Source organism: Tasmannia lanceolata, unplaced genomic scaffold (assembly GCF_043159265.1).
Source record: "Tasmannia lanceolata isolate RefF3 unplaced genomic scaffold, GAP_Taslan_0.1 ptg000005l, whole genome shotgun sequence".
Lineage (NCBI taxonomy): Eukaryota > Viridiplantae > Streptophyta > Magnoliopsida > Canellales > Winteraceae > Tasmannia > Tasmannia lanceolata.
The window spans coordinates 19,439,677-19,463,124 of record NW_027518682.1 but is presented as its reverse complement, the minus strand read 5'-3'; the positions used below and the strand labels follow the sequence as shown (position 1 = coordinate 19,463,124).

The 23,448-nt window shown below is 37.3% G+C and overlaps 1 protein-coding gene across 3 annotated transcripts in view; it reads right to left on the bottom strand.

Moving 5' to 3' along the window:
- The window catches only part of LOC143877858 (putative cyclic nucleotide-gated ion channel 20, chloroplastic), a 48,294-nt gene that overhangs the window by 14,229 nt on the left and 10,617 nt on the right, over positions 1-23,448 (bottom strand). For all 3 annotated transcript variants that reach the window (XM_077380135.1, XM_077380137.1, XM_077380138.1), the window contains exons 4-9: positions 15,162-15,260; positions 12,958-13,095; positions 11,198-11,446; positions 7,653-7,919; positions 5,532-5,677; positions 3,319-3,396 (exon numbers count right to left, since the gene is read on the bottom strand). In XM_077380135.1, coding sequence (XP_077236250.1) covers positions 3,319-3,396; positions 5,532-5,677; positions 7,653-7,919; positions 11,198-11,446; positions 12,958-13,095; positions 15,162-15,260 — 977 coding nt within the window. The remainder of the gene's footprint in view (positions 1-3,318; positions 3,397-5,531; positions 5,678-7,652; positions 7,920-11,197; positions 11,447-12,957; positions 13,096-15,161; positions 15,261-23,448) is intronic.

Sequence of the window (23,448 nt, the reverse complement as noted above, 5' to 3'; positions counted from 1 at the left end):
ACAGATTCTCATAAAGCTTTGGCAAACAACGAGATTGCATTCAAAGAACTCGGTTAAGGCTACTCAAAATACTTTTAAATCCATTACAGGGAACAAAATATGTCATTCATGGTAAGAAAACAATTCCATATTTCCATGAATTTTCAAACAGAAAACATAACCATATAGCATTTTACAAATGAACCCCACTTTTAGATTGTTAACACTCCCATGCTTCGGTAATTGCACTAATTCACCTTGCCTTCTTACTACATCAGCTATGCACTTTGACCTTAAACAGAATTGTATTAACGCAAGTATATAGAAAAATAGATTAGAGAAGAGTGTCTTTCTTCCAAACAAATGGCATTGTTATGGTCATGTCTCAATGACTACCTTGATTTTCCAAACAAGGCCAAACAAGGTGGCTTAATACAATTACAAAACATGACAGAGTCAAGATCTTTTCTTGATTCTTAACCAGCTCCATGAACCAGCTCCATGAATTGGTTCAAATTATCACAGTCGAGTACAAACAAGCCAACACATCGAAGCTGATCTCATTATAAATGAAGAAAGAAAAGCAAGAAAGTATATCAAATCATGGAATTTAGAGTAAATGAACTGAATCCATAAGGTAAACAAAAGGACGTACCTAAGATAGAATGAGGCTTATATCCTGACCTTTTCTCTTGTTAAAATTCTCGAACAAGCTCTTCTCTTCTAAACTTTCAATTTTTTACATGAATCGGACAATAATCTAAGCACTCTTTGCTTTCCTCTTTCTGCTCCTTCACTCTCTCTGCATTTTTAAATCGAAAATCTCTCTACTATCTAATGTTCTTCTTGGAAATTCTTCCTTTCTAGAATCTAGATGAAGTAGTAATGGAGAATTTCATAGACCTTGAGGATTTGAAGATGAAAAATGGAAAAACTTCCCTTCAGATCTAAAGCTATGGAAGACAAAAATGCTTAATCTAAAGTATAAGAGCTTGAATTCCAAAATTTCTCAAGGAGATGAAGAAAAGTAGCTGGATCTAGGGTTTCCTAAAACAGAAAATGAAGTTTGAACAAAGAGAATACAACAGAGGATGTAGAGATCTTCGCAGAGGAAGAAGAATGGGCCGGAATCTTGGTCTGAACTCCAGTAGGTTTGGCCGGAGAATTAGCTGAGGAAAGTAATTAGAGAACGAAATCAAAGGGTTAGGGTTTGAGATCTAGGGATTTCTAGCGTTTCCAAGGCTTTGATTACAGATCTTGAGTTTGTTAGCTTGCAATAAGATTTGATGTGAAGGAATAACAAAAATCAGTGAAGATCAAGAAGAAAATTAGCCAATATATCTCAGCCGAAGCTCCGGCCAGATTATCGGAATAGATGATCGGAGAAAAAAAATTTCGAGAAATGGAATTAGTGATTGTTGTGATGAAGATAGGGCAGCAGTAGTTAAACAATCATAGGATTGATGGAGGATTGACCGGAATCCAGCCGGATCTCACCAGAGAAGATGATCGGTGAGGGGAAATGGATTTTTCTCTCTCAGATCTATCTCTCTTTTCAGCGAAAATGAAAACTAATCCCCCCCCTCTTTTTTTTGCCGGCTCTTATACCTAGAGAAAACTGCCACTATTGGCACCACCGAATTTGATGGCCGCAAAAAATGTGCTAAGCGCACGAAATTGGCTGGAACTCGGACGGGCTATTTCACCCCACTTTCATCTTATATATATGAATGATATTATTGACCCTCCCCCTTCATTTCACCTGAACGACCCCTTTTAGTATATTTAAGATTTTCTTTTCATTGTACAAAGGTGGTATAATCAAGAAAACAAAGACCTCTTTCAATTTTGCTATTTATAGGGTTGGTATTGACACTCACTCTTAGATATCTCACTCTTTTTTCTTGCCTTATGGTGAAGCACAAGGGAAGAGGAAGCTAGTCCGAAAGCTAGTCCCCATTCTTACACTATTTCACACTACATTATCCATTTCACTCATTTGCTAAGCAAACTGCTACAGACCTGAACGAAACTTTGCGAGGACCCTCTTAAAACCTTAACTTATTCTATGAATAAGCTCGGGACTCAAAAACCTTAATTCACTAGGGTTTCAACCTAAACCAAATTATTAGGGCTCGGTCAAAATGGGGTGTCTACAAGGGCCAATTAATAGTTAGTCATTTATGAGTTCTCCTCAAAACAATTTTGAGTTTTCTTTTCTTTGAACTCGTTATCAAAGAAAACCCTAAATCTAGCTATTATTTTCCACCTTCAACAAAAGGATAGATAAGCTTCAAAGGACATTGCAAACATTGTAAAGATAAAAAGCAGCCAACATCATTGTGGTGAAATCATCAGCCATGCTGTTGACATCAACCATAGTATCATAGCCCTCACCTATTTGCTCTAAGAATGCTACCACTCCAGTTTAAACCATGACTACACAATTCTCTTTAGAATTTTTTCGAAGCATCATAATAAGAAAAGAAAATAAGGTTTATTTGTTAGTTGAATATACTTTGGAGCACTGTTTAAAAACTCCCCGAGTAAACCATCAACTTGCCTGAGTAGACTTGGTTTTACCAAGGTTGAGTTCTCGCCCGAGTCCAACTACTGCACAACCGACTCAATTAGAAACTCCTTTGATTTTCCCCAGTTACCCCATCAATAATTAACTTGCCCAAGTCGAATCGTGTTTACCTTGGCCAAGTTCTCATCCGAGTCTGAGTTTTTAAACACTACTTTGGAGAATTATATTAAGGTAGGATGGGATGCTACAAGGGGAAAAAATTCAACATTGTGCTTATCTCTATAGCACGCCGATCATAATCAAAGAATTCTAAAAAACTAAACACTTAAGGATGTTTGGCCATGCTCTATGTTGAATGCAATAATTTAATTTAATTGAGATGACTTGATTGGGAAAAAATCAATTAGTTTATTATGTTGTCTTGATTAAACGGAAAAAATCAATTAGTTCATCATGTTGTCTTGATTAAAGATGGAGTATGAGCGAAAGAGTTACATAATGTGTTCCATTCAACAAGAATCTCCACATCTATTCCCTTAAGAAAACAATGAATAACAAAATTATGGCTTATCAAGATTCTAGAGAAACAATACACACATACATATGAGAGAAAAGAAAAAGGGAATGGGAAAATATGATTGTCTGACATTAAAGTGTCACAACTTTAACATTTATATTCATGAATACGAACCAAGTACAGCTCATGCCCTACACCATAGCAGAATAAACAATACTAGAACTCTGAGACAAAATTGCACAAAATATGAGAAGCCCTTATTAGATCTCTAGACAAAAACACTGAGAGATACCTCCTTAGTTCATCAGGCATTCTCCGATGGCTCATCCACTGTTCAACATCACGAATCCTTAATTGCATTTCTAGTCGCCTTGAGAAACAAATGAGTGAATCAATAGCAAGCACATGATAAAAAAGAGAAAAAAAAATGAATACGAAAAAAAAATGAAAGGAAAATAACTCCTAGCTATTCAATTTAAAACAAGGCATTTGAGACACATAAGTGAGATGCAAAACCAATATTTAAATCTACCAATAAGCCAGCGTAGTTCAGCATAGGTCAGCATCAGTACAAAATAGTTATTGCCAACCTAGTTCTCTTTGTGTGTATGCGTGGGTGGGTGGATGGGGATGTGCTCTGGTACTGCCTATCTTATCATTCAGTCTTTAGTCGAGATTCTGTTACAGTTCTAAAAAATAAGTCTTTTTCTAGAGATATTCCACAAGGAAGATTATTCTGGTTGTATACATTGATGATATTGTGGCTACAACGGGTGACAACAAAGAGATAGAAGAACTAAAAAAGTTTTTACAACAACAGTTTCAGAATGAAGACTTGGGTAACTTGAAATACTTCCTAGGCATTGAGGTTGCAAGGTCTAAGTCTGGAATTAGTCTATCACAGCAAAAATATATCTTGGATCTACTTAGTGAGACAGACTTGCTTGGGACTAAACCAGTTGACACACCTATTGATCCCATTGTCAAACTTACAGTTGATAAGGAGAATTGCAGTTAGTGTAGTGACTAGTGAGTCAATTCGAGCAGGAACCTAGGGTATCTCACTATGATGTAACAATTAGAATGGAGTATGTGAAGGGTTCTCCAAGTCATGGTTTGGTGTATAAAGCGAATGTTCGCCTTATAGTTGATGGGTATACAGATAGATCATTAAGGCTTTTAGTATAGGTATAATATAGTACATTTGTTCCAATCTGGAGTTGTTTGATGTGTATTCTCGAGCTTGTGGGAAAGTGTCAATGTATTAGAATATGTTGAGGGGCGATTATTGTCCTTCGATATTATTTTATTAATGATATAAAAGAAAAGGTCAATAGGGGACGACGTAACTTCTCTTTTCTCTCCGATATTGATGCATACTCCTTCCTCATCTTCTTGTACCTTCTTTAACCTTCTTCCTCCTTTCCTCCTTTCCTCCTTTCCTCCTTTCCTCCTTCCTCTTTCTTCTTCAACTATTGCAGCACAAATCACTACACCTAGCCCTTAAATTCAAGAAAAGATGTTGCATTTTTAATTATTAAGCAGTAATAAATGCATATATTATTAACCATATTAGCATATAATTAATTATTCATAAAATTGAATTTCAAATGAAGGTGACAATAGCTCACAATAAAACATCAAGAAACCACTGATATATCACAATATATAGGCAATAACCTTTTATCAGTTAGAGCATATCGTGATATATTGACAATATATAGGGTATCTTGTGTGTATGGTTGTGACCAATTCCCTATAAGTTCCTTCTATATATAACGGAAAATGAACCTTCTTATCAAAGACTATGAGAAGATTACAGCCATTTTAGTACTTAGTGCCTGCCCATCTTATTACCCTTCCCACTTCTCTTCTCATTCTCTCATAGTATCCTTCTTTTCATTCATTTTTTATGCTAAATACTTACCCAGGTCATTACATAAAGCATGCTTTACATGCATGGTAATTTACCATTGCCTATTCAATATAATGCACAATAGTTATAATATATAGCAAGGAAGCAGGATTCTTCCATGGGAGCTTTCGATTCCCGCTTTCGATTCCCGCTTTCGATTCCCGCTCTGGCAACCTTGAGCAGGATTCTTCCCTGGGAACCTTCGATTCCCGTTTCGATTCCAGCTATGGCAACCTTGATATATAGTATCCTATAATTTACTTATAATATATATATATATATATATATATATATATATATATATTTGAAACTTACACTGTTAATAAACAGTTGCCAAACCTCTAGGAAAAAATTTAAAAAAAAACTGAAAATACAGGGCATGGATACCACAAAAAAATGAATGCTCTGGCGTTTCCTATTGTGAAGAGCAATCTTAAGATGGAGGCACCGCCCTTCATCAAAAGTAAACAATTTGACAACCACTCCACGATAATGATTCCTTCCTAATTAATGGGGATTTGCGTACTCGAAAAAGCAAATAAAATAGAAAATCCAAAACTAAAAAAACTATTTTCAAATAACTCCCTCACCTGCGTCCAAGGGATTGAAGAAAGTTCTGCATATTTCCAATGAGTAAAGCAAAAAGAAACAGACCAAGTCCAATAATGCCCATAGTGAATAGAACTTCCCACACAAAGGAGCTTGGAACTTGGTTTCCTGCTAGAGTACTGATTTGCTATGGCAAGACCAGCCAACATTGAAAGATAATGTTAATAAGAGTTGTGCCTTAAGTATACGCAATAAACTTGAAAGAAATTCAAATTTCAAAGCCAAGCATATGGCATTAACACAAGAATCACACTGAACATGGTACGAGTTGTCATGAATGATTCAATAACAAAAATATATTAAGACAATGCCAAATCTGATATGCAAGGGTTAAAATGTTATATTACATTCATTAACAACAAAAGAATCCAGATCATTGGGACTGAACACCATAAATTGATATATCTATGTTGAGCAAAACCTATAGATAAAAAATGTAACACAGTTATGTCTTCCTAGAAACATCTTTAAAAATAATTAAACGTGTCAGCAGGGCAGTGATTGAAACCAATAGGTTGTATAAGAAACTTCAATGGTCTCATGCTTCTACCATACCGTTCAAAAAGAACAATGATATCATGCTTCTGGCACTAAATGAACATACATAGTAAAAAACACGACACAAATGAGTTAAAAAGTAAAAGCATTGCCATTCTAGCCTCCTTAACCTTGAGTTGTCACTGGTTAGGTGGTTGAAAAATAGTCGGGTCCTCCAATAAGGTAGGAAGCATATTCATAGAATCTTCTTCTTTTTTTAAATGGTAGCAAATTTCATTTTTCATGAAATTTTTGTAAAGGATTCATTTTGCTGACCCCAACTAGTTTGGGACAAAGGCTATGTTGAGTTGTTGAGTTGTTGAGTTGAGCGGATTTCATTTCAAAAGCTAGATGAAAAAACAGGAAAAAATACAACAAGGATAAAAAAAGGCAAGAAATCGAAAAATGAGACCCTGTTTAGTTACACCTTGCTTTGCCAGGCGATCTACGACACTATGTGCAGACCTTCTCACATGCAAAAAAATGATCAACGAGCCTTCTATTTTATCCCGGATCTCATCAAAAAAAAATGAGCGAATCTCCAAGGCGGGACGAGAGAACCTCTTAGCCACCTAATAGTATTAAGAGAATCTCCCTCTACCAGAACCCTGTTCAAATCTTCCCTCGCCAAGTTTTTTATCCCCTGATGTACAGCTCGGACCTCCGCTTCACTCGAATCTGCAATTCCAGTTGGCCCTGAGAAAGCCCATACGACTTAGCCCCTTGAATTTCTTAGAACTCCACCTATGCCCGCCAATCCTGGGTTACCCAAACTGGATCCATCAAAATTTAATTTTAACAGGCCCTCAGATGGTGGCTGCCAATCCTGTACGATCGTATCACGCCTCTCCACACTAAAACAAATCTCCTTCCACCCCTCCCATAGATCAAAAGATGATACAAACCGAAACAAGAAAGGCACCTTACCCACGCAATAGACAACGCTATTACTTTAAAGAAAAGGAAGGGTAGAGATTTTGAGACTCCGTCAAACACCCTGGCATTTCTTTCTCTCCATAGAACCGACGAGGTAGCTACCAGATACCCTGGCATTTTGAGACACCCTTGTTTTTTCTAAGCAGAAGAAAATATCTTCATTATGGAAAGAAGAAAAGCACTCCAAATCATGTGGGAAAAAGGGATGGGGGAGAGATTCCCAACAAATAAAACAGGTCTAACCACGCACCCACTTTAACCTTGTGTTTATGTTGTTTCATTGTAATGTTAATACTTAAAAGAATGTAATCAACCAAAAAATGTTAATAGAATGTATCTTGCAGGGAACCTCTTGATGGATAATCAAAGGTCTTTCTCTGTACGGAAGATGTAATCAACGACATAACACGGAAATGCATGACCCACGACATTATTAAAAACAACTTTTAAAGAGGGAATTCGGATTAATAGGTTCAATGAGTCTGTTCTCACGATATTTATATGAAACACAATATAGAATTGGCTCTTTCTCCAAAATATAATGCAAATGAAAATCATATAAAGAATAAGTAAATTAACATAAAGACAAACATTAAAAACATAAGTACATGTAGGGGATGAAAGATTACCAGGAAACCCCAAAATAAAGAATATATATATCTTGAAACAATGCTGTGCTCTGTAGAAATATTAACAGCTAGGTAATATATTCCATATGAGAAGGGACCATCAGTAGTATTAAAACAAGCAATGGCATTTGTATTGTTTAACCAGTTCTGCCAATCTGGGTTTGAGCTAAATCCTTCAATATTATTTCCACGCCCACAGTCTATAAATTTTTTACACTGCGGAATTCCAGAATCTCTGCAGGCATCTCGTAGACATTGATTTAGCCTCTGAAACAAAAGGGCATAGAGTGAAAATCAACTTAATCTTTGTGAATACAACACAATAATGAAGCAGCCAATTGTAAATCAAGATTGGAGAGATATGAGTGACAAACACCAACGTAGAGATAGTGGATACCTACCAAAGACGTAAAACACCTACGTTAAAGAAGAGTAAATAAAAATGCAAAGAACTGACCATTCAAAAAATGCAAAGAACTGAAGAATTTGGAAAAAAAAATGTAAGACTTGAGTTCCAACCAGCCAGCACAGGGAAGTCAGATTAGTAAAGCAAACTAAAATGAAGATTTGTTTTTTTTTTTTTGGGTACTAGCGTACTGCCTTCAGGTGTATACAAACATTTGATCAAGATTCACAGAATTATGTGAACATTTTCCATTTAAAGTGATGCATTTCCATGTTTATTATTATTAAGCACGAGTTCAATACTTTTTAGGAAGGCAAGACAGATTAGCTAGACATCGGAGCAGAAAACCTCAAGAATTGAATAGACAATATCACTGAGCTTCGTAATGTATCCATACATTCTTGACTCTTGCACAACTAATTCGTTGTGATTGTTATGAGTTCTGTAGAAAAGCAATAGCCAATGATTTGGAAAATGTAATTTTGTGATTACAATCATAGCGACAAATATCAACAAGGTTTTGAAAATATCCCAATATTTTTGGCAATATTTTCAAATATATAGGCAAATGATATCAGCACTCCCATATGTTAATAATGTTATCACTCTATTTCACACTTTTCTAATTAGATGTTAAAGAATGTTACCCATCAAAAACAAATGTTACAATTCCCCAAAAAAACTATCAACATCCAATTGGAAAAATGTGTAATAAAGGGAGGACTGCCATAAGCCATATGAGTATGGTCATTGTATAAAATTCCTTAGTTCAGTTGCATTCTACGAACTATCTAGGAGGAATAGTTCTCATTTTCCTTGGAGAAATTTAATAGGCTTCAATTACAACCGTAGTTTGAGGCAAAATACAAAGTAGCTAAAGATCCTTGTCAATGTGAAGAAGTACAAGTATTATTTCACTAGAAAATGTGGAAAAAGATATAGCCAAACCAGGAGCATAATAGTCGCATGGTTTTAAATTTCCATCAACATCAACACAGAAACTTGTTGAAAATGGTGCGTTGATTTTAATAGGTTATAAGTTGTACTAATATATAGCATTTTACAATTTTTATTTTTTTTTGGGATTTGCTAGGGTCCATCGCAAAAGGCATTTCGCAGCTGGTCTGTCGCATGTCAGACCAGCCACCTCGTGTATGGAGACAACAGCTTTTGTCTCCATTCACGAGGTGGTTGGTCTGACATGCGACAGACCAACCGTGAAATGCCTTTTGTGATGGACGCTAGCAATTCCCTTTTTTTCAATAAGAAAATAAAAACTTAATTGAAGAAGTCAGAGTTGCACACTTCAAAGTTTTAGTCAAGTTATTAATGTAGTATGGATAAAGATAAACTCATTACTTAGCAAGTATTGAAGGTCTCGTTAGGATGGATTTAAGCATTTCAGATATTAATTACCCAACTGACAGTTGATGTCTGAAAATCAGAACTATTACTCAGTCAAGTTGCTTGTTTTGGCCAAGTGTTAAACATGATAGTTTATTCAATAAAATTGGCAAATGCTAGGCAAATCATTAGACAAGGTCTAACTTGTCAATCAATCTAAATCAAGATTATAGAGATGTCAAACACCTACTTAGAGATAGTGATATGATACCTATCAAAGAATTTGGAAAACAAAATGTAAGAATTGAGTTTCAACCAGCATGGGGAAGTCTGATTAGTAAAGCAAACTAAAATGAAGATATTTTTTCCATTTTGTATTGGCTTCAGGAGTATACAAACATTTGATCAAGCTTCACAGAATTTTGTGAACATTTTCCATCTAAAGTGATACATTTACACATTTTATTATTATTAAGCACGGTTTCAAAATATAATGTTTGTCATTCCAATCATAGTGACAAATATCTACAAGGTTTTGAAAAAATCCCAATATTTTTTGCAATATTTTCAAATACATAGGGAAATGATATCAGCAGTAGCACTCCCTTATTTTAATAAGGGTAACCATCTATTTCACAGTTTTATAATTAGCTGTTAAAGAATTTAAAATTCCCAAAAAAAAAAGCTATAAACATCCAATTGGAAAAGTGTTTAATTAAGTGAAGACGGCCATTATCTAAGGCATGCATATAATCATGAAATTCTCAAAACTGAGAGATCCAAAGATTCCTCAATATTGTACGCAGAAATATTATGACATTATCAGGATAGTTTAATATTAAAAAAAAACATAATATTTATATTTAGCTATTTTTATTTGTTGAATTATCTTCTTTTTTTTTAATTGCATCAAATTATTTTGTATTTTATGATATCTCCTCAATTATGTTGAAAAAATATAAATTTGAAAATCTCCAAGAAATTTCCTAGGTGAGAAAGTGTAGAAAATTATCCTCCTCAATTATGTCGAAAATATATAAATTTGAAAATCTCCAAAAAATTTCCTAGGTGAGAGTGTAGAAAACGATAGTTTTCACCATGATTCATGACTCATCAAATCGAAACAAAACCGTTTAAGATTGTTCTTGAATCACTTGACCCAAAACTAAAATCCAACAAATTTTCTATAAAACAAGAATACATGATATCAATGTTTATTGTAAGAAAACTTATGGTTCTTCCCACCTCGTTTCAAGTTGTTTGGGCAGATTGCAAAGAAGGGAAAATTCACAAGAAGAATGTGAGACAATGGGATGAACCATGTAAGACAGTAGAAAGCTGATCTGGAGAATAAATTATTCAACGATACAAGAAGATCATAAGCAAAGTAAATAGTTGTTGAGTATATGCCAGAAAAATGACCCTGGGTATACTAGACAGGAGAGGAGTTGATTCAGTTCTGAGGTACAAAATAGAAATAAACACATGCAATATCCTTACACAAATATATTATAACTAAATCTAGGTTAGGAGAAAGAATAAAAAACGAAATCATACTTCTTGCAAAATCCGTGCTCATAAAGAAGTTGGGTTGTCTAAAATTAAATTCCATGCATGATACGAATATCAAAATTAAATCCATAACAAATATTATCAATAGTTCTTGTGCAAAAAAAAATGATTGACAATACCATTATAAGCCAAGTACCACATTGTAAGAATCTACAATAGAAACTTCAAAAACCTGTCATATAGGGTACCAACAAGTAATTAATGTTTAAAGGCCTTCACATACCTGTAACCCAAAGAGATACCAACATGATCCCACAACATGCCCAGCCAATATAAATGTTAGAAGATTAATGACAAAGTTCGCCCAAGCTGATTCAAATATGAAGCCGCTTGCAGATTGACCAGCAACCAAAGGTACAAATCTGAACATTCTAGGTATATATTGTAGAAGAACTGCAGCACGTAAGAGGTTTTTGAAGTAGTTTGCTTCAGACGATCCCAAGTACTTAGGTAAGACCAACAATATCATGATCTTCACAATAAGGATAACATAGATATTCTATGTTAGGGATAAAAGAGATGATAATTTTACAAGTCAACAAAAATGTATCTGAACTAAATATTAATCATTTCCCACATAAAGATTGCTATAGACATGCAACTTCACAACAAGGATAACATGGATATTCTATGTTAGGAATAAAGGATCGGAAAGGCATTTCGCAGCTGGTTTGTCGCATGTCAGACCACCCACCTTGTGAATGGAGACAAAAGCTGTTGTCTTCATTCACGAGGTGACTTGGTCTGACATGCAACAGACCAGCCGCGAAATGCCTTTTGCGATGGACCCTAGCAAATCCCACATATATATATATATGAGAAAAGTGTAGCTACACATACGTGTAGCTAACTTAGCTACACCGATGCAAACCATTCGTTTGATGGGCCCTCACATAGATAGGGTGTGCCCAAAAAATCAGCTCCATAGGATCATCCCAACCTTACGATTTGTGGAGGCAAAAATGGACATGTAAAAACCTTCACAAATCTGTCCATTTTTTCCTCCACAGTTTGAAGGGTTGGGATCATCCAATGGAGCTGATTTTTTGGGCACACCCTATCTATGTGAGGGCCTATCAAATGAATGGTTTGGATCACCCAAACAATGTGGGCCCACTGTATTTTAAGCCATCGGTGTAGCTAAGTTAGCTACACGTTTGTGTAGCTACACTTCTCTCTCTCTCTCTCTCTCTCTCTCTCTCTCTCTCTCTCTCTCTCTCTCTCTCTATATATATATATATATATATATATATATATATATATGGACACACACACACACACACACACATGTGTGTGTATAGGATTTAGATGCCAATATTATAATAGAAACAAATAGTATCTCCTTATAGACCAGATTAGGAATGCACAGGGCAGAGCCAGGAATTTACACTTTGGGAGGGGGGGAACTAATTTACACTTACCTGCAATGGTCATTGGGGGGGCCATGGCACTAAACTATTTTAGCATGCATGTACATTAATGGCAGCCTATTTCAGTGTAAGTTTGTTATAGATATTGTAGGCAGAAAACTACGGCAATTATTAGAACAGTCCGATTACACGGACAATGACCGTTAGAATTGAATCTATGATCAATATTGGGTCCCACATGGGAGATGTGTATATGATCTGAATCATTGATCTGGCAGACCATCAAGAGGCTACCCACATAGTCCTGGTCACATGCTGAACGGACCACTCATCCTTAAGACTGAGGCCTACAAAACCAAGGGTGTATCGTCTCTTGGAAGAACCAAGACAAGTTTTAGTAGATCGAGAAACTAGGATTATCCAATCAAGGTGGGACCAAAGGCAATGTGCCATAATTTTGTTTGCCTGTCAGATCAACAGACCCAATCACGCCGACATTGCACAATTGGGGCCCAAAGGGATTGTTAGACAGAAATACTAATTGGTGATTGTCTTTTAGCATTTTTCTTTAGATAAATACAACAATATTATGCAAGAAAGGAAGAACTGTTACCTGAGGCACTGGTAATACAATAAATAAATCAAGTAGAAAGTAGCCACGTAGGTAATGAAGGGCAATCTTTTTTGGTTGATCAACTAAATCTCCAGAACCCACAACTCTGGATTCAGGTGCCACATATGCCAGCCTGAACTGCAACAGAAATATTGTATAATATCAGTGATGGGATGTATTTAACTCAGGTCTAATCGAAATTAAACTACAGTGAGATCTTAGAATCCAAGATTTTCATCAATGCATGCCAACTTTAAAGCCAAAGATTATACCAATTCTCTTCAATAATATACCTTCATTGTCAAAAAGTTTCTTTTGGGGACCTCGAAAGTCAAAACTAAATCACAGGAAATTAATGATTGAAGCAGGAACAGAAGGGCTAGAATAAAAGACACAAATACTACTAATAAAAGGTAACGGTGAGGTTCTTGATAAAGTAAAGTTCACCCAGGTGGCAGAATTCCTCATGTTGGATTGGAAAGTATATACATGGGAACTGTACCACATCAATAAATGTGATATCTTTGCCTAAGAAACAACAACGAGTTAAACAAATGCCATCCTCGTGTTACGTAGCACATTCTAGGCCAAAGGTATGTTTATATATGTGTTTAAAAATACAATTTTCTAGGCAGGGATCTGACCCTCCTATCCGCAATTTACCAATGTCTCCCAACCCCATAAACAACTCTATGCATTGAAGGCACACAGCTTCAGTAATAGTTGTCAGGATCTGCCCTTGGAACATATCATCCAGAGAGTGTGAAGTTCTTTCCCCAGAAGATGCTAGTTGAAATAAATTTCATTGATAGAGCACTTCCATAGTTATAAATATTGTTTCATTTGGCATTTTGCTTTGGCAAATGGAGCGAGATGTACCGGTGTTTTGTCCATTATGGTGTTCCTTTTTGGAAAAGGCTACGACCGAAGATTTTTTTCAAATAGTTAAAAATTAAAATCAGAAATTGGAAATTTGTTAGAAAATATACGAAACCAATTTATCATCCAAATTGGCCCTCGTCAAAATTAGGGTTATGAGGAGGTTGAGGGGCTTTATAAGGGAAGGAGATGTTGGGTGAGTGGTGGGCCCTATAGCTAGAGGGGAAGGATAAAAGAAAAGGTTGAGTGGAGGTTAGGGGTTTTTAGTAGTGGGCCATGATTGTGGGCAATAGGATGAAAGAGGATTTGGGCTTGGGTTCAAATGGTAGTGGGTCTTGGGGAAAATGGTACCAATGGAGGGCAATGGGCCATGGGGAAAAGGGGAAAGATAGGCCATATGTTGATGTGGACATCCCTCCACATCTAGGATAAGAAAATGTAACTAGAATAAACATAAATCCTAAAAAAAGAACTAACTAAGTCTCATATAATCACACAAAAAAAAAAAAAAAGGAATCTCTGCTGAACTAGAAGTGCACCTGGGTCACATCATCATAGATTTATTTCATAAATGAGAAAAACAAGGCAGATAAAATTACAAGAAGGCAGAGATTGCCCTCAACGAAATAATCTCTGCTAATGCCCCCTTTGACCACTCAGCTATGGTTGGCCTTTCTAAGAACATGGTTAAAAGAAATATCCTTTCCTCTTGAAAGGTTGAAAATTTCAATGATGATGTGACCCAGGTGCACTTCTTAGCCCTCTAGTTCAAAGCATTTTGAGACTCCCCACTATGAGAGAGAGCCAAATGTGATGGAGAAAATCTGCAAACCAGTAAGGAGTGCCTTTGTTTTTGTTTCACTGTAAATCTATGAAAAGAGCTTAAATCAAATAAAATCACAAGAGCCATTCAAAAAAATCACAAGAAGAGACAAATGAGATACAATTGATCCCGGTAGTATGTGAAGAAAATGAATAATGTTTTCCATATTCTACCCTTGTGTGTGTAGGGGAGAAGGGGTAGAGTAGGGGAGAGATGGTGTAGTTATCATGCATCAATTTTACACCATATGAATAAGTATCCACTCACAAGGATGAGTATTCATCCTAACCTATGACTGGAGTAATAGAATTTAGTGGTTACAATAGAATCCTAAAGTACTAAAAAGGCTATACTAGTCACAAGAACAGCTTGGGGACATCAGAATAGGAAAGGTAGATTTACTACCAAATGGGAAAGTATTATGAGATATTTTCTTGCAAACATGTTATAAACCAACTGATAAAGAAAATTGAATCAATGGACGTAATTGACTATGTCTTACCTGAAGAAGCATGTGCAAAAGGTAGATGAAATCAGTCACACTTCTCACAATTGCAATTGCTGTTGCCAAAGGCCAGTTAAGAACTAAACACAAATTATCCTGTTATAAAAAATAAAATAAAATAACAGAATTGAAGAGTTGCAATCAAAAGATGCATAGAAGTAAAAAAATTCAAGCAGAATGGATGCAGTAATTAAAAATAATAATGCACTCTTTGAAAGATGTATTTGTTACTTTGATTGAAGACAGTCAATAGTTTAGCAGTTTTACCTCAAAAACTACTTTTTTATCATCTACTTCAGGAAGAACACTCTAGCCTTCTGTAATTGCACCAGATACCTATATGAGGTCTTTAAACACACTTAAAATATCCAGCAAGTATCAAGACTCCTTCCTTCATGTAGAGTGTCAGAGAAGGTCATGCTCTATGTATTCGTTCTGGATCTCAACAGTAAACTAGGTCAGAGACTGGTCCTCAATTATTGAAGGATCTCAACAGTGGGAATCAAGCAATGGTGGATGGAAAATGTCTAGGATGGACATTAGGTTAAGAATCAAGCAATGGTGGATGGAAAATATCTAGGATGGACATTAGGTTAAGGTTCCCATTATTACGCTAGAACCATGGTTTTAAATTTCAGAAAACAGGTGTCGGTTTCAGTTGACGTGTGTCGGTGACTGAAATCTGGAGTTTGATTCCTTGCTATAGACCCACATTACTACAAAACTCCATAGATCTAGGAAATACTAATGCACATTCTATTAATAAGATGAGTAAGTTAGGAAGTAAGGAATAGAATATCATCATCTTTAGAAACATGTAAACATGCGCGACAGAGAATGTCACTAGGTGTTTGATCTAATCAAAACATTATGGATGGTTGTCTTGCTTATGTGATGGTTTTTAGGTGTGTATTTGTGACGTGGCCACTACTTTTGGCTATAAAGTTAAAAATTAGAAAGTGTCCCAAGAATCCATTAAGTACATGCAGTGGGTATAATAGAGTTTCTTTATTTAATTTATTTGTTTCCTTCTAGCTATTAGGTAGATTTAGAAATTTAGTCATTTAGGAATAGAAGTTTTTTAATTTAGGAATTGGCTTCAAATAATTTTAGAAAGTAAAGATTTACTTAGAGAAGAAGTTAGTGTTTTTATAAAAGCCTATGTGCAAGGTTGTTGCACAGTTCATGTTTGTTTTATGAAATAAAGAAATTTTCTTCTTTCTTGGTAGAGAAAGTTGTTATCTCGTTCTTCGTGGATTCGAAGAATAGCTCTTCGTGGATTCGACGAGCGCCCTTCGTGGATTCGAAGGTTTATTCCGATCGGTGTTGATATTAATCAACCTCGACTCGTTCTCCGCGCTTCCGACTACGCCAGGTGGTATCAGAGCCCTGCTACGTTCCATACATGGATTCCCATGGAGAACGGTAAAATCAAGAAACCGTGACGATGGAGATGTTTAACACTCTCCAGGCTACCGTTAATCAAATAGCGGAGCAATTGGCACGGTTTAATCCTAATGAGCGCAAGGAACCCCAAATCGACTACGGTGATCGGCGACGGTACGCTCAAGCTCTACGTCGAGTTCCACGCTCCGGCCCTAGAGTTACATATTTTCCTAATGATTATTACTCTAACGAGGAGAAATTCGAAGACATCATCCATCTGAGGTATATTCGTGACTGCGCTCCGAAATCCGGGGTTCGTAATCGCAATTATTGTATTAAGGTGGATTTGCCCAATTTTAATGGCCAACTCCATATCGGAGAATTTCTTGATTGGCTCGCGGCGGTCGAGAGATTTTTCGACTACATGAAGGTTCCCGAGGAGAAAAAGGCAAAGCTTGTGGCCATCAAACTCAAGGGAGGTGCTTTTGGCATGGTGGGATCAACTACAACTCTCACGTAGAAGGATGGGGATGAGACCAATCCGGATATGGGCACGGATGCGTCAAGTCCTTTGTGAGAGGTTCCTACCCATTGATTATGATCATATGACTTTTTACAGGAGCCAAGTCGTGGTAAAGACACCGCAGACGGTGAAAGTTAAGGTGACTTTGGATCTTCCTGTTGGGACAAGCAAGCCGGCCGAGGCATTTTCAACACAAGGAAGAGGATGCGGAGATGTTCTTTCTACTTCAGCAACAACCAAAGTCCCATGTCATGATTCGTACGAGTCACCGTTCGAGCAACAGGTCATGTGCTACAAGTGCAACCAATTGGGTCACAAATCCGATTAGTGTCCCCTAGCCATTGGTGACGACCATGAAGACGATGATCAGAAGCAGTGTGATATAGAGGAGCATAAAGAGGAGGAAATCAGTGTCCCCTACCATCTATGAAGCACGGGTGCGAGTGCGGGGTGCGGGGGTGCGGGTGCGACACGACACGACACGACACGGGTACGCGAGTACGTGATTTTCCAAAAAACTTGGGTGTGGGTGCGTTCGGGTGCGTTGAATATAATAATATTTTATTATTATTTTATTATATATTTATAAAAATTTTAAAAATTTAAAAAAAATACGAAAGCAATCAAATAACAATAACATCACCATTCACCAAAATGAAAAATTCTAATATTACTCTTCATTTCATACGTGATTAAGTTCATCATTAAAGCACCAAAATAACATAAAGCACCAAAATAACATAGCATCAATGCATCATCAATCCTAGAAGTCTGTCGCCTCATCTCCAATATCGACAACATCGTCCTCTACGTCATCGGTAAAAACAATGGACTCTAACTCCGGCTCATCCAAAGAAAGACTAGCAACTTCAAGTACCCCTACATCCTCGAAGGAATCAAATGTATGTCCATCTATGTCCCACATCTTTGTCTCTCCTTGCTTATATTGTGGAGTTTGTCTTGAGAGAAGCCGAAGATTGCTATGAACGAAAACCAAATCTTCAGCTCGTTGTGGAGTTATCTTGTTCGTCTTGAGAGAATGCACAAAAGAGTAAGTGCTTCAATTCCTATCGGCACAAGATGACGATGAAGGTTGCATAAGAATGGATGGCCCACCACTCATGAGGCTTGATAGTAAACTGTTCATTGATGGAATCAACATCATTGAATAATTTGGATCTCATGGAGAATTGGGCGAACTCCACATTAGCTCTCGTGCGGTCCGCGGAATTCGTGAAGTACCTCTTAAAGCACTTCATCCTCTCGGTATAAATTTCTGCATCCTTATGTGGAGGCACCCGACTTGAATCTTCACTAAGCCATTGCTCACTATAATACCTTTAAGAAAGAAAAAACTAATTTAGCTTCAAATTTCAAGTCAAAAGTTAGAACTTAGAAATAAACATAAATAGCTAATTATCCAAATAAATTTAAAGTCACCTAACCTTGGATTCAATGAATGAGCCAAGCAATGAAGTGGAGTGTTGCTCTTGTTCCAATGAGCAACATGAATCTCATGCACCACATCAAAGAATTTGGACTCCTCTTCTTTCCTCTTTCCTTCCTTCCTATATATCGTCGCCCTTACTTTCTCTATCATGGTATCCCACAAATCATAAACCAAGTGAAGGCAAGGAGTATCCGTGTCACACTCTCTAAGCATGTCATAGATGGGGGATGTAAATGCGAGTATGTAGTCGATAGAATCCCACAATACGTCATTTAACACCTTCTCTTTTACAAACCTCGTTTTTCCCATGTCATCCTCCCTATAACAAGTCCATTTGTCGCTAATAACCATTGCTTGAAGACCTTGCTTTAAGAGTTTCAATCTCTTAAGCATAACAATAACACTCGCAAATCGAGTCTCCGCCACGGAAAGCAACTTCAAAGTCTTGAACTCGTTGAATATGGCTAGTCTCATGGAATTATTCATTATGAAATTCTTAATGATGCTAGCATCTCCCGAAACATCCGTCATCCAACTACATTCGTCGTATGTAACTTGATTTGCTTTCATATTCTTCGCCGCACATATGTTCTTCAAAGCAAGGTTGAGGGTGTGCACCACACATGGGGTCCAAATGCCTCAATAAGTTGCCCGGCCGCCTTGCAATTTGCGGCGTTGTCGGTAATTACTTGGACAACATTTTCATGCCCAACTTCCATAATTACCTCCTTCAACAAGTTGGCAATGAAATGTTTGTTCTTTGTCTCCCCCGAACAATCTACCGCCTTGAAAAACATAGGCCTACCCTCGATTACCGCCATAAAGTTAATGAGAGGCCGCATTTGTGAGTCACTCCATCCATCACTAACAATGCTCACCCCTTTATCCTTCCATGTCTCTCTAAAGCGTTGCAACAACCTATCAACATTTGCCCTCTCTTTTTGTAGTAGAGTCATTCTTAGCAAGTTGTACCCCGGAGGCAAATAACCGGAAATTTGATTGTTGGCCGCATAAGAGTATGAACTCGCATAGTGTGGGTTCCTTGCTAGGTGAAATGGCAAGCCACCGGAGTAAAACATCCGAGCAATCTCGCCATGTAGGTGATCGCGGGCCGCCATGTTAAATGCCTTTTCAATAGCACTCACACTTCCACTTGGACCACTTGTCTTCCTCCTCTTTAGATCAAAACTTGGAGGGACAAACATACTACTTGAGCAACTCAATGATCCACTACTTGATGATGGCAGCAATGGCACTCTCTTGGGAGCATTTGCTTCATAGCCTCATTGCATTCTTCCTCCAACATTTGCATTCCGAGTAGGTCACTTGCTTTCACCTTAGGACACGCTCCAATTCCTTGTCCAGATACCTTCAACAAGTGCGCTCTAACCCTTGTGTAGGAGCTATTCCAACTCTTATGACAAAAATTACATTCTCATCTCACATTCCCTCCACCCTTAGGATCTTTATCAAATCTAGTGACATACCTCCATAAGGGCTTCGAGAGGTCTTCATCACTAAAAGTAGAAGGTGGTGCATTTGTGGCTTGGGCGGCGCTACTAGCCCCAGATGAAGACATTCTTGATTCTTATGATTGAAATCTATTGAAAGAAAGAACAAACACAAATTTAGACTATTTAGTAAGCAAACACAGCAATCTCAAATAAGTAGGGTTTAATTTAAAGGCCTAAGTCCCTAAATCCTAAATTCCTAATTGTGAGCCTAAAAATGGTTATTGGAGTCAAAATTAAATATAATTTTGAGTCCAAAAATCAGTTTTGGGCTCCTAATCGGTTGTGACAAATCACAATCCCAAATTAACATGGACTAAACCCTAACTCCCTCCCTAAATGGTTAAACCCCTAATTGTGATCCCAAATCAGATTATTGGAGTCAAAATTAAACATAATTTTGACTCCAAAAATCAGTTTTGGACTTTTGGGCTCCCAATTGGTTGTCATAAATCACAATCCCAAATTAACATGGATTAAAAACTAACTCCCTCCCTAAATGGTTAAACCCCTAATTGTGATCCCAAATCAGATTATTGGAGTCAAAATTAAACATAATTTTGACTCCAAAAACTGATTTGGGCTCCAATCAGTTGTGGGGATTGGGGAACCCAAATTAAGAGAGAGAGAGAGGGACTTACACACTCACAGAGAGAGAGAGTGAGGCAGAGAGAGTGTGAGGCAGACAGATAGAGAGGGAGAAGGAAAGACGGTGAGAGAGAGAATGAGACAGAGAGAGAGTGTGAGGCAGAGAGAGAGAAACAGAGAGGGAGAGAGGGAGAGAAACAGAGAGGGAGAGAGGGAGAGAGAGAGAGAAACAGAGAGAGAGAAACAGAGAGGGAGAGAGGGAGAGAGAGAAACAGAGAGAGAAAGAGGAGAGAGAGAGAGTCTACTTGTGCCGTGTCGTCGCCGTCCCCCAGTTGGGTTAGGGTTAGGGTTTGGGGAGATGAGAGGAGAGAGGCTGAGGAGAGAAAGAGAGAGAGAGACGATCGTGAGAGAGGGAGAGGGTTTTAAAACCCTCCCTCATTATTTAAACCCCCCCTCTTTGTTAATAGCACCCCCTTTCTCTCTCTTTTTTTTAAAAAAAGTTAAAACGAGTTGGGTGCGTCGGGGTGCGCATCCCAAACGCACCCGACACGCACCCATTTCTGTTTTTTGGTTTTTTTTAAAAAAAACTACACGGGTGCGCACCCGTGTCGGATATGCACCCAGTACTGGTGCGCAGCCCATTTGGGCGCACCCGTGCTTTCCAGCCTACCATCTGTGCTTCCAAGCAATACTTAACGATGCATCAAGTTATGTGTTCATCAAAAGTAGAGGAGGACCCCAAACCCCTTCAAGTGGAGTGCCAATTATGTTTGGCACTAAAAGAATCTCTTGTCAAATCAAAGAAGGAAAAGAAGAAGTGAATCTACAAAGGTGTCAAAAAGAAGGAAAAGAACCTCGACGAGTCCAAATCTAAGTACAATGCCGAAAGGGCCAAGCATCAATTTAGTAAGGTCTTTGAAGTTAGAGATTCTACAACGACATCACCAATGAACTCGAGGTCGAGTTCTCTTCAAGTGAAGGGGAATGACGTGGCCACTACTTTTGGCTATAAAGTTAAAAATTAGAAAGTGTCCCAAGAATCCAAATAAGTACATGCAGTGGGTATAATAGAGTTTATTTATTTAATTTATTTGTTTCCTTCTAGTTATTAGGAAGATTTAGAAATTTAGTCATTTAGGAATAGAAGTTAAGTCTAATTTAGGAATTGGCTTCAAAAAAATTTAGAAAGTAAAGATTTACTTAGAGAAGAAGTTAGTGTTTTTATAAAAGCCAATGTGCAAGGGTTGTTGCACAGTTCATGTTTGTTTTATAAAATAAAGAAACTTTCTTCTTTCTTGGTAGAGAAAGTTGTTATCTCGTTCTTCGTGGATTCGAAGAATAGCTCTTCGTGGATTCGACGAGCGCCCTTCATGGATTCGAAGGTTTATTCCGATCGGTGTTGATATTAATCAACCTCGACTCGTTCTTCGCGCTTCCGGCTACGCCAATTTGTGTTTATTCTATTATTTCATAAGTTTCAGCTTAAATTTCCATTGTTTCTATGGAGTTCTATAAATTTCCATGAAGTACTTCCACTTCTCCAGGGACACAAGTCAGGACCGAAACCGAATTTTGATTCCTTGTCTAGAACTTGCAGAATACCCAGAAAATATCTTGAGAAATTAGAAACAAACATTTGACTTCAACTGAACATTTGCTCACAGAATTTCCAGAAATAAAGAAAAGGAAAAGAAAAGTTATGTCATCATTATGGGGAATTGCATCCCTTATGTCCAAGTTTTCTTCATCAATTCTTTTCATTGAACAACAAACTCCAAGGACAAGCTTCCATGACAAACAAGTAGCTAACCATTCCAAGGACTAAAAGAAGTTTATCATTACAGTTGAATGGTTGACACAGTTTGGTAATGACGTCTCAAAAACGTAAAGCTTTGCAATTACGGTTCTTAGCCAAACTTGTAGTACGGCAAGATGTGAAAAGAGCCGGATTACTTTCGAGCACATCAAATCCGCAAAGAGGAACAGATTAGAGCACCAGAGATTAGATTATCTGGTGTTTTTACGCTCGTGGCCCCATCAACCTAGAGTAGGCAACCTTGAGGATGTCTTGATGGACTAGATAGCAGAAGGTGATCCTATTGTTTTCCACGGATGATTTAGGTGGGCAACAAGTGGAACAACCTATTGCTACTACCGATGAGAGAGATGAAGAGATCGATGTTGATGATGATGTTTGAGAAGTTGTTGGTATTGATGATGAGGGATATCATTCAATTGAGTACGAGATCCGGCTTCTGGAAGCTCATAGAAGATGAGAGATGAGATGAGAAATTTGAACAATTTCAAACTTGATTTATGTGTAATATTTATAGTTGACATTTCGTACTATGAATGGTGATTTTTACTTATGGTTTGCACTAAATTTGGTATTAATTATGCACATCAAGAGCCAAATTTCATGACTACAACCTAAGTTGTAAAATCCGTTTCATTCGCCGTTTCGTTTTGGAGACCGGAACGGAACACTTCGGTGTTTCAACAGTTTCGTTCCGCGTTTCGGTCGAAACTTTTCGTTTTGCTTTCCAGAGGGAATTTTTTTTAAATAGTTAAAAATATGAAAAAATGCAAAAAAAAAATCAGAAATTGTTAGAAAATTAGAGAAGCTTGAAGAGCTTAAAAGAAGATTATAGTAGATCTTGGTTGGTGGGAAAGTGTGTAAATGAAGTTTGAAAGATAAGGGTGAAAGAGAAGAGTGTGGAAAAACAATGGTTAATGGGGTAGTGGTGTGAATGCTTGTGGATGCGAAAAGACGGAAAATACCCTTCCAACGGCTATAAAACGGTCATAAACAGTTATAAAATGAGG